We start from the raw sequence: 10,935 nt of genomic DNA, 5'->3' as shown, positions 1-10,935 counted from the left end.
CCTGTCACTGGCTCTAGAGTGTAGGTCTCTGGGAGTACAGAGCCCCTCCCAGCCCTGCTGACTGTGTGGGTTGCAGGGTCACCCTCTGCCTGTTAGTCTCAGAAGGCAGATAAGTAGGTGTGGGTGGCTTTTTACAGGCAGGTGCAGGAAGGAATAGAGCCTATCTTATCAGCCCAGAAGGGTCAGGGAGAAGCTAATGGCCTTGACTCCTCCTTTTTCTGGGCCCTGAGAATAAGGAGACAGGGAAACACCCCCTCCACCCCCTTTGTCTGATACTATGGGCTGTGGGAACTGACAACTAGGCAAGAGGTACTGTTCCTGGGTGGATGGCATTTCTGTCTATTTGCCTGCCTTTGTCCCCTGTGTTTCCAAGGCCAGTCTAGCTGGGATACTGAGCCTATCTCAGACTTCCTGGGCACTGGATCTAGCATACAAGAAGAGACAAGAGAGAAGGCAGGCTCCCAGGCCTGAGTCCTTGTCCTGGGGCATGCTAGGCTGACCCATGGGACTCATAAACCACTTTAGGGTGGGGTCGACCTGAAGTTCAGAGGGAGGTGACTGCCCCAGCTCCCATCGTGACAGAGCCGGCCATCTCATGGCAAACTCCACCTTCTTTGCCATGTACTGCTCTGAGCCACATCATGATGTCTGTCTTAGCTGTTCCCGACACCCAGACTCACTCCATAGGCCCCAGTGAACCACCATGTAGAAATCCATCACTCAGAAGACGAGCCCCCACAAGAACGGAAAGCCCAACAAAGTCTAGAAAATGCAAGGTGTTTATCTATAAATAAGTAGCTAGTAGCTGGCAGGCTGGTGCACTGGCAACTCTGTTGTGCTAAATAGGCTGGCTCCCCCTGTGAGAGCCTCGGCAACTTTCTATATCAGAATGCAAGGGCAAAGGGTCTTCTTCATGCTCCCAAGATAGCCACGGCCAGGCCCAGGCTATGTGGCTCCCCAGCCCTTGGTGACTGGGCCTATCCTGTCTGGCCATCCCTCTCTTTCTCTGCTCGGTGTGAGATCTAACTACCTGTCTCCTCTGTCCATGGAAGGAACGGCCAACCCACAGCGCCACCTGCAGGCTGTAACTAAGACATCCCACTGGGTCCTTGGGTTTGTCCAATTCGCCCAGGTAACTTTACCCCGGGGCTATACATGGAATAGAGAGGCCATTTGAGTCCCACAGTGAGGCTCTCAGGAGAGACTGGGCCTCTGTCAAGAGATGCTGGTAGGTGGGGACCTGGTTTACCCACTCCAGAAACCGAGGCAAGCTGGGTCCCCAGCTAGATCCACACACTCCACGCCCTACAGGTCCTCTGAGGGAATCAACATGCGCTTCTCTATGTTACGACTCTTCTTACCACCTCCAGAGCCACTGGCTGGGCCGGAGTGGGTGCCGGGTGATGGGTACCCACCCTGGCCAGGCCCCGGAGCATCATGTGTGGACTGCTGTGTGTACTGCTGGTACGCTGGTGAGAAGTTGTGAATAGCATCCTGGACAATGTCCTGTGGGCTGATGGTCTCCTTTAAGCCACTGGATATGCTTTGCATAGGTGCTGGTGGGGCTGGAGGGGACAGTGGGGGGGGTAGGCTGAGTCATAGGTCCTCCTGTCCACAGCACCCCACTTCGTCTACCCAGCCCCCTTAGCCCTGTCTCTCGCAGGCCACCTTGGACTCTCTGGGTCTGGAGAGCCTGCATGTCTAGGCCTTGCCATTGGGTAGCAGGTGATTTCAGACACCTGAGACCCAGCTCAGCTCCTGCATCTCAGCATTGGTCTCTGGGCATATCCTTGCCAGGAAGCCCTTCACCTTGAGCAAGTGGAAACCAGCCATGTGGCCAATATGGCAGACACAAGAGAGTGGCCAACCCAGCCCCTCTTGACACCTTCCCCAAGCACCAAGGAGTCCTAAGACAGTGGCTGGCTTCACCCACATCTTTCAAAACTCATAATCTCCCTTATCTGTCTGGCTCAGATACCCATGGGGATGCCCCGATCAGTACTAGACATCATGGCGGAGTCATGGTGTCCCTGCTGGTAGGGCCCAGCTTACCTGGTGAGTTCTTCTTCTCTGAATACACCTGGCTGGGGAAGGCGTAACGCAGCGCAAGGGAGGCAAACAGCATCTCAATACAGATGAGGAAATTCTGGTAGCCAGCGGCTAGGGTACCAGCCCCAACCCTGGTGCCATCCACGGCCTGGACCTCAGGGATGACCCCACACCTCTCCAAGATGGCCAGCAGCATTCCTAGGGACAATGACAACCCCTCAGGCTCCATCCTCGGATGGCAGCTGAGTCCTGGCTCAGTTCCTACTGAAGTCCAGGGTATGCAGGGAAAAAGGCTAGCCTGATCCCAGAGCTTCTTTGGTCCTGAGCACACTGGTGGACACTGTGATTGAAAAGGGCTGCATACCTCAAAGTCAGGGTTCCTAGGTGCTCCCCTGACATATCTAACTGGGGCCATCAAAGTCGGGGTTCCTGGGTGCTCCCCTGACATATCTAACTTGGGCCGGGGACTCCTGCTCTTAACCACCTTCTTCTGTTTTCTTCCACATAGGGGACTGAGTGGTCATGGCCTCCTAGAGGCTCGGCAGGGACCAAGGCTGAGGCACAGCCTTCATCTGTTGACAGACCTCTGCGTGTCCCCGACTCCAGACTCTACCAGCTCCAAGCTGAGCAGTGGAGTCATTGACTTTTGGTTAGATCAGGGAAACTGAGGCACACAGGGCCGGGATGGAGGTAAGATTCAAACCCAGGTTCCAGGGAAGCCAGTCCTGGCCCCATACCATCACCCACCCGGCTCACACACCCTGCCAGAAGGAGAGGAAGATGATGGCTTTGATGGTGAGGAACTTGAGTACTGGCTCAAACGGTCTCAGGAGGTCCCTGGTAGCGAAGTAGAAAAGGAACAGAGCGTAGAGAGCCAGGCTAACCGAGGCGTTGTACACGAGGGTCACGTACAGGTAGCCGCTGTGGATGCTGGGCCAGAGGAACTGCTGGTTAGAGTGATCCCACTCTGCATAGACATCCTCTTTGCAACACAACCCTAGGGCAGCTCCACCTAGGTCCTTCCCCCAGGGCCTTAAGCAGTATCAGTGGGCACAGTGGTCGGAGGTCTGGAGTCTCCCAGGAGTAGGGCATGGTTGAGGCCCCTCTCCTAGAGCTGTTGCCTGGGGATTCCCACAAACTTAGCAATGCCTTTTTTGTTTTTGTGAGGCCTTTGTCATGTAGCCCAGGCTGGCCTCAAACATGTTATACAGACAAGGATAACCTCCCAAGTGCTGAGATGACAGGTGTGCACCACCACACCCAGCTTATATGAACTTGGGGATAGAACCCAGAGACGCACGTATGCTAGATAGATATTTTACCAACAGAGCTACTGCCGGGGGTGGGGGCGTGGGCCGCTTGAAGAAGGGGGAGCCCTTCCTGCTCCCATGGCCCCCCAGTGAGGCACCGGCTCACAGCCCCCTTACTTGAAATCCCCATCGTGGTATTTGTCAAAAGCCTGGAGGATGATGCTGATCAACGCCATAACGGGTTTCACAATGCAGAACTGGAGTGTGGCCTGGGGGGCGAAGGGAAGGGAGTGAGGCTGGGCTGGGGTGGAGCAAGGGTATCGGGGTGGGGTGGGCAGGCCACTCACCTGTTTGCAGAAGCGTAAGAAAGTGATGGAGTAGGACATACCACGGAGGCAGCAAGTCCCATAGAAGCAGCTGGACCTGGGTGCGAGGAAGAAGTCCGTAAGGAAAGTAAGGAAACCGGGCTTCTCCAGTATGGCCTGGCAGGGCCCCGGAGTAGGTTTACCTAATAGTTTTGCCTCGGATCTCAGCCATGATGGCGCTCTCGCCCCCCAGATATTGGAAGCACAAGGTCAGGAAACTGTAGATGACAAATGCTGCAAGGGGACAGAACGGTGACAGTGAGGGTGAGTCATGGAACCCCCCCCCTGCAAGCAAGACTCCCATCAGATATAGTCGGCAAACCAGGAAAGCAGGTGCGCAGACTCAGACTATGAACCCTAGGCATGGAGGCTTCATATCATACAACCCCTGAAGCAGGTCCCGGATGAGAGAAGGAAGCGGAACACCTTGCGGACGGCAGGGGAAATGTGCGCATGTATTCATCTGCGTGCGCGTGCGTAAACTGAGAGTCCCTCCAACCCCGCTCAGCTCTCACCTTCGTAGCAGTCTCGCACAGAGTCGAAGTAGACGTAGTAAGGATGGCCCCCAAGGAGGAGGAGGCTGAGCCATGAGTCGAAGGCGTAGATGGGCACAATGAACAGGAGGCGGATGACGAAGCGCTGCTCTTGCGGGGCGGTGTAGGAACGTAGGTGGGAGTAGATCTGTGGCAGAAGAGTTTCCGTGGCACCTCTGCCTGGCTGTCCACCGCATGGGTGCCAGGCAGATGGGAGAGGACCAGAGCCAGGCGGAAGTCCAGGCTGCTCTTTCTCTCACACTGCATAATAATGTTCCACCGAGCACGGGACGAGTACAGAGCGGAAGTAATCAGAGAGAACGTAGCACGTATAGGGGCTTCATGGGCGCTAAGACCAACATCCCTGTCTCCAACTGGAAAATAGGACTTGGAGAGGTGGTTTAGTTGGCAAAATCTTTTTTTTGCTTGTTTGTTTTTTCCAGACAGGGTTTCTATGTGTAGCCCTGGCTGTCCTGGAACTCACTCTGTAGACCAGGCTGGCCTCGAACTCAGAAATCCGCCTGCCTCTGCCTCCCAAGTGCTGGGATTAAAGGCGTGCGCACCCGGCCAGTTGGCAAAATCTTGCTTGGCAAACCTAAGGACCTAAATTTAAATCCCCAGCACGCATGAGCAAAACTAAATGCAATGATACACACACACACACACACACACACACACACACACACACATTTGAAGACAGGTGTAGCCTGTCTCACTATGTAGCCCTGGCTGACTTGGACCTCACTATGTAGACCTAGCTAGTCTTGAACTAATTGAAACTTGCCTGCCTTTGCTCCCTAAGTACTGCGATTAAAGGTATGAGCCACCATAGCCAGTCTTTATTATTTAATTTAACCCAAAGTTTGACACAGGAGGCTAAGCAAGTAGTTTCCCACTGAATCATATCTTCAGTTCTTTAAAACTGTATTAATAGGCCGGGGTGTGGCTTACTGGGAGAGCGCTTGCCTGGGATATGTGAAGCCCCAGGTTCAATCCCCGGTACCACAAAGACGAAAAATATCTGTGATTAACAAATAAAAAGGTTAGCTGGGCGGTGGTGGCGCACGCCTTTGATCCCAGCACTTGGGAGGCAGAGGCAGGCGGATTTCTGAGTTCGAGGCCAGCCTGGTCTACAGAGTAAGTTCCAGGACAGCCGGGGCTACACAGAGAAACCCTGTCTTGAAAAATCTAAAAACAAACAAATTAAAATGTTATGCATTTTGGCACCTGTGTGAGTATATCCCACATATGCATGCAGTGCCTATAGAGGCCAGAAGAGGGCATCAGATCCCCTGCAGCTAGAGTTACCTGCAGCTGTGAGCTGCTCAACTTGGGTGCCAGGTCCTCTGTAAGAGCAGCCAGTACTCTTAACTGCTGTCTCTCCAGCCCCTCCTTAGGGGATCTGTAGGCACATGCTCTACCACAGGCCACACCTCTAGTCCTCCTTCCCTCCTGCCACCTCCAGTGTCATTCCCTGGTCTACACCCTTGTAGTTTTATGAGACAACTGGAGTTTTTTGGCGGCTGCTATTTTGAGCTCAGGTCCCCAGGCTCACGTGGCTGGCATTTTCTCTGCTAACCTATCTCCTGTTTTGATAGACACATAAAAAAGGCAGAAAACAGCCAACCTTTGTTTTTTTTTTTTTTTTTTTTTGGTTTGGTTTTTCGAGACAAGGTTTCTCTGTGTAGCCCTGGCTGTCCTAGATCTCACTCTGTAGACCAGGCTGGCCTGGAACTCAGAAATCCACCTGCCTCTGTCTCCCAAGTGCTGGGATCAAAGGCGTGCGCCACCAACCTTTGTTCTTAATTGCTTCTTCGACACAGTGTAAAATCTTTTTAAAAAAAAGGAAAGGAATTAAAGAAAAAAAAAGGTTGCTGTTGTTGGTTTTGAGATGGGAGGGGTGGTCTCACTATGTAGCCTGGTGGTTCTCAACCTGTGGGTCGTGACCCCCGAAGGGTCACATACCAGATATCCTGGATATCAGATTCTTACGTTAAGGTTCATAGCAGTAGCAAAATGACAGTTAGGAAGTCGCAACAGAATAGTGTTATGGTTGGGGGTCACCACATACTGTGTTAAAGGCTGGCAGCGTTAGGGATGTTGAGAAACCACTAACGTAGCCCAAAGAATGCATCCATCTGCCTCAACCTCTCCCGCCGCTTCAGCTGCTCATCACCTTGGGCCTAAAACTCATTCCTTCAGCATGTTCAAGCCTCTGACATATTTTGATACTCTGCAGAGTCATCTTGAAGAACATTCCAGAAGTTGGGCTATTCATCCATTCATTCATTCATTCATTCATTCACTCATTCAATAAGAGTTTCCTGGGTCCTGCTAAATGTCAGAACTGGGTAAAGCAGACCTGAAAGGTCTCCTGCAGCACAAGTAGGCTCTCAACATGGGGACCACAGGAGGCCTAACGCTCTTTGACCCTTTCTAGGAATCTGTCCCATGGAATACATGTGTCCACAAGTAAAGAGGAAAGAAATTGTGTCCAAGGTTCATCACTGCAAAATACAGGAACAAATACCGTGGCTATGCCCATCGTGGGAGGGCCAGACTGGTTACGCCATAGAGCCTGTGTGTGTAAATGAACACTATATAGTCGGTAAAAATGACTCTCAGACACACAGCTCTATGAGAAGTCCTCTGATAGGATAAGGAAGTACCTGAGGTCAGAGTAGGAAACCAAACAGGGTGTCAAGTGTCATGCATGCCTGACAAAGATGGAAGGGAAGGGCTGGGGATATGGTGGAGTGCCTACCTAGCATGCAGGAAGCCCTGGGCTTCATCCCCAGCCCCATAGGAACAAGGTAAGTGGAGCACACCTGTCATCTCAATGCTTGGGAAGTGGAAGCAGGAAGATCAGGAGTTCAAGGTTAGCCTCTGCTATATAGGGAGTTTGAGGCCATCCTGGGCTACAAGATGCTGTCACAAAACAAAACAAAACAAGCACTCCAGAAAGGTGATTATATTGTTCACCTTGAAACTGTCTGGATTTTCTGTATTTTTCTACAAGAAACAGAACAGGGACATGCCCTACCCCCTTCCCCCTCAGTTCTAGGACCAGAACCCAGACCTCTACAATCCATTCCTTCTATCACCTCTGGTTTATTTTGAGACGTGTATGGGGGTCTCACTGGTTTGCTCAGGCTGGTCTTAAACATGCTACAGACCTCAGGGCAGCCTTGGCTTGTGACCCTCTTGGGACAGCCTGTGCCTCTAGAAGCCAGGAAGCCAGCTGGGAGCTGGGTGCCTCCTCCCCCTTCCACGCCACCATGGGGAGGTGCCCTGCACGGCATGGAGGCCACTCTGTTAGAGGGAGCTGTGTGTGTGTGCAGGGGCCGCGTGGGGTGGTGAGAAGGCTGCTGGCACCTGAGACCGTTCCTTATCAGTCCCTTCCTCCCCAGCCACCAGAGGGAGGACACAATGTGACCAGCCAACAAGAGACCTTTCCCAGGCTGGTACCGTATGGCTGGTGACCTTGGCAATCTGCTACTCTCTTTTGCCTCAGTTTCTCTGTTGGTAAATGGAGGTGTTGACCCTCTCTCTGTCTAGATGTTCCCTCTCCCAGAGGTCTTCCTGCTGACCCTAACAGCCTGCCCTCAGGCATGGATCTTTCTCTCGTGAATCCTGGTTATGGGGGCACACCTGGACAGGTCCCAGCCAGCAGGTGTCTGTCACAAGCAGAGGTGTTTGCTTTTGCTTCCTGTCCCCAGCTCACCTCCCGTAGTGCCAGGTGGGTGTTCCAGAGAGCCTGGGGTTCTCCCACTCCCTTATCCAAGCTCCAATTCCTCAGCTCCCTGGTTCCAGCTCCCCGGCGGCCCCACCATATTCCAGATGCCTACCTTCCATTCCCTACTTCTCCACTCCCTGCCTGCCCAACCCCCACCCCTGCTTCTTGCCCCCTGACTCTCGTTGGTTGCTCCTGTCTCTCACCTCACACCCCCAACACTCCTCCTGTTCTCCACTGTCCCAGTTCCTGTCTGGCTCAGCCCCCACCCTGTCCTCCCCAGATTCCCTGTGTCTGGCTTGAGGTTCTCTATAGAACAAGGTCCAAGCCCTAGTCATTTCTGGAGGGAAAAGGCCCTTTCTCCTCCATCTGTGTGAGCCTTGGTGTTTTTGTCTGTGAACTGGGACCAAGCACTGACCTCAGGGAGTAGAGTGAGGGGCCTCAGACCTGACTAGGAGTGCCTGGGATCCTACCATGTCTCAGTGTCTGGTACTGGGAGCTGTCCCTGGAGGTCCCACGATCACAGCATCTGTCCAAGAGCTGAGCTGTGCCAGGTTCCAGCTCAGACTTCCGGGCTCAGCGGGTATGGGGTGCAGGGGTGCTTACCTGGTGGCCTGTTAGCAGTAGAGCAGTCCATACAAATACGCCTGAAACACCTCGGGCCAGCGCGCTGGTGAGGAAGAGCTGGGGGGCCCTCTGCGAGCCGTTGTCCACGCGCTCCATCAGCGGCCCGGCTGCCACCGTGGGCATTGCCGGAGGGGGGCTGGGCAGAAGCCAGGTCGCTGACACAAGGGGGGCTCCGGCTGTCTTCAGAAACCCTGACTCATTCCTCATCTGCAGAAGCCAACAGAGGAGTGAGAACTCAGGGAAGCTTCCTGTGGGAGTGTGAGGGGCAGGAGGTGGGGCAGGAGGTGGGCAAGGCCATGTGGGTGTCACCTCGGGGCCAGTTCTGCCCAATGCAGTTTCTGCCTGCCTGGCCACCACCCTTAGCACCATCATCCACAGAAGCCTCCCCGGAGGCCCTCCATGGCCACCTGTCCCCTTTGTGAGAGTTTGGGTCTGATTTCCCACCTGCCCTCCTGACTCTGGCCAGTTGTGGACTCATGCTCGAAGAACAGGGGCCTGGCCATTTTACAGCCTGGGGCTCAGATCCTGGGTTGGCAAACTCCTCAAGTTCCTTAGTACCCTGGCCCTCAGACAGCAACTTCATAGGAGTCTAAGACTGCTTCTAAACAGGTGTCCGTGGCACCCCGATAACCCCAGTACTTGGGAGGCCGATGCAGGTGGACTGTGCATCTGTGAGTATAAGGGCTAGCCTGGTCTACTTAGTTACTCTGTTTCAGAAAAGAGAAAATCTCTGAAGAAACTTAAACCTAAAACAAACTTAAACAAACAAACAACAGCAACAACAACAAAACCCAAAGCTTGTTTCTACCATGAGCTGGGAAGTGGGGATCCACCTGCCTGGGCCATCTGGCAGGGAAGGCCAGTAAGCACACCTTCCTGCAGGGGAAGGTGATCCACCCCCTCCCTCTCCGGTGCCATCCGCCCCCACCCAGCCACAGCCTGCCTCTGACCCTGACCAAGTACTCCTTAGGGTCTCACAAGCTCCTGTGGCAAGTGACAGAGTATGCACCTCCCTGGAAGCAGCGTCATTGGACCTCCTTCCTATTCTCAGCTGGCCATCATGGGGGCGGGAGCCTACCTCTGTGAGCAGGAAGCTCTTCGGCCCGGGCCTTGGAGGCCCAGCCTCCTCTGGGGAAGCCTGGCTGGTCATTCACTAGGCCACGTGGCCCCCAGTGGAGGCCAAGCTTCTGGTTGGGGCAAGGCTGGTCTCAGGAGGGTTGCGCCAGGCTAGGAAAGGCACACAGGGCCTCACCTGGCCAGTGGCCCACCTGGACTTCAGGCTGAGGGAGGGGAGAAGGGAGGAGAAGTAGAAGCTTGTCCCCGCCCCTGGTGACACTCTATCCCGCTGGGGCTGTTTGCTCAGCAGCAGCTGGCTTCCAGGAACTGCGTGGCTGGCAGGTGCCTTTCACCTGCTGGCACTAGGTAGTCAGGCAGCTGAGCAGGCAGGGACAGGAAGAAGGAAGGGTCTGCCCGAGCTATGCAAGCTCAAGGCAGAAGGCCCTGAGGATTCATCCGGACACAGTGCTTCTTTCTGGATGAGGAGGAAGGTCTAGAATAGTGCTTCTAAGTAGTCTTCATGCTTATACTCTTTATACGGTTCCCCATGTTGTAGTGAAACCCCCGACCATAAAATTATTTCTGTTGCTACTTCATAGCTGTCCTTTGCTATTGTTATGAATGGTAATGTAAATATCTGTGTTTTGCAATGGTCTTAGGCTACCCCTGTGAAAAGGTCATTTGACTTTGAAGGGGTTGAGACTCACCGGTTGAGAACCCTTGGTCTAGAGCTAGACAAAGTGGTGGTTAGTGTGGGTGTCCCCTCTGCTCCAGTACTGTACACTTAAAACTGGGCAGGACCGAGGGTGTGGCTCAGTTGGTAGAGTGCTCGCCTAGCGGGCAGAAAGCCGCGGGTTCCATTCCCTGCACTGCATAAACCAGGCATGGTGGTGCATACCTGTTATCCCAGAGTTTGGGAGGTAGAGGCAGGAGAATTAGAAATTCAAGGTCATCACTTGTTACATGCTGTTTTAGACCAAATTGGGCTATATGAAACCCTGTCTCACTGAATGAATGAATTAATGAATGAATGAATGAATGATAAAAAAACAGGGGGTGGGGAGGTTAGTTTAGCTAAACTTCATGGCACAGGCCTGTCATCCCTGACACTTGGGAATCTGAGACAAGATTAATAATTCAAGATCATCCTAGGATACAGAGCAAGTTCAAGACTAGCTTGAACAACTTAGTGAGACCTTGTCTTAAAATAAAGTGTAAAATGTGTGCTGAGAATATAGTTCAGCATTAGAGCCCCTGCCTAGAATCCCCCAGTGAGGGGCTGGGGCGTGGCTCAGTGGTAGAGCCCCTGCCTAGAATCCCCC

The 10,935-nt window shown here is 53.4% G+C and overlaps 1 protein-coding gene across 3 annotated transcripts; it reads right to left on the bottom strand.

Moving 5' to 3' along the window:
- Nucleotides 1-761: 761 nt before the first annotated feature.
- On the bottom strand, nt 762-9,626 carry Tmem184a (transmembrane protein 184A). 3 transcript variants are annotated; one of them, XM_028756023.1, is made up of 9 exons: nt 9,514-9,626; nt 8,537-8,764; nt 4,180-4,345; nt 3,808-3,898; nt 3,647-3,722; nt 3,477-3,568; nt 2,810-2,979; nt 2,053-2,247; nt 762-1,565 (listed from the first exon to the last, which is right to left on the bottom strand). In XM_028756023.1, exons 2-9 carry the CDS (start codon nt 8,762-8,764, stop codon nt 1,306-1,308), a joined length of 1,278 nt encoding a protein of 425 aa, XP_028611856.1. In that variant the 5' UTR covers nt 9,514-9,626; the 3' UTR covers nt 762-1,305. The 3 variants fall into 3 exon arrangements, with proteins under 3 accessions (XP_028611856.1, XP_028611857.1, XP_028611858.1); XM_028756024.1 differs by having other exon boundaries at nt 9,567-9,616; XM_028756025.1 differs by lacking the exon at nt 9,514-9,626 and adding an exon at nt 9,002-9,076.
- Nucleotides 9,627-10,935: the final 1,309 nt, after the last annotated feature.

This window comes from Grammomys surdaster, unplaced genomic scaffold (assembly GCF_004785775.1).
Source record: "Grammomys surdaster isolate TR1022 unplaced genomic scaffold, NIH_TR_1.0 126109, whole genome shotgun sequence".
NCBI lineage: Eukaryota > Metazoa > Chordata > Mammalia > Rodentia > Muridae > Grammomys > Grammomys surdaster.
The sequence above is the reverse complement of the archived record's forward strand: the minus strand, read 5'-3'. Positions and strand labels throughout refer to the sequence as shown.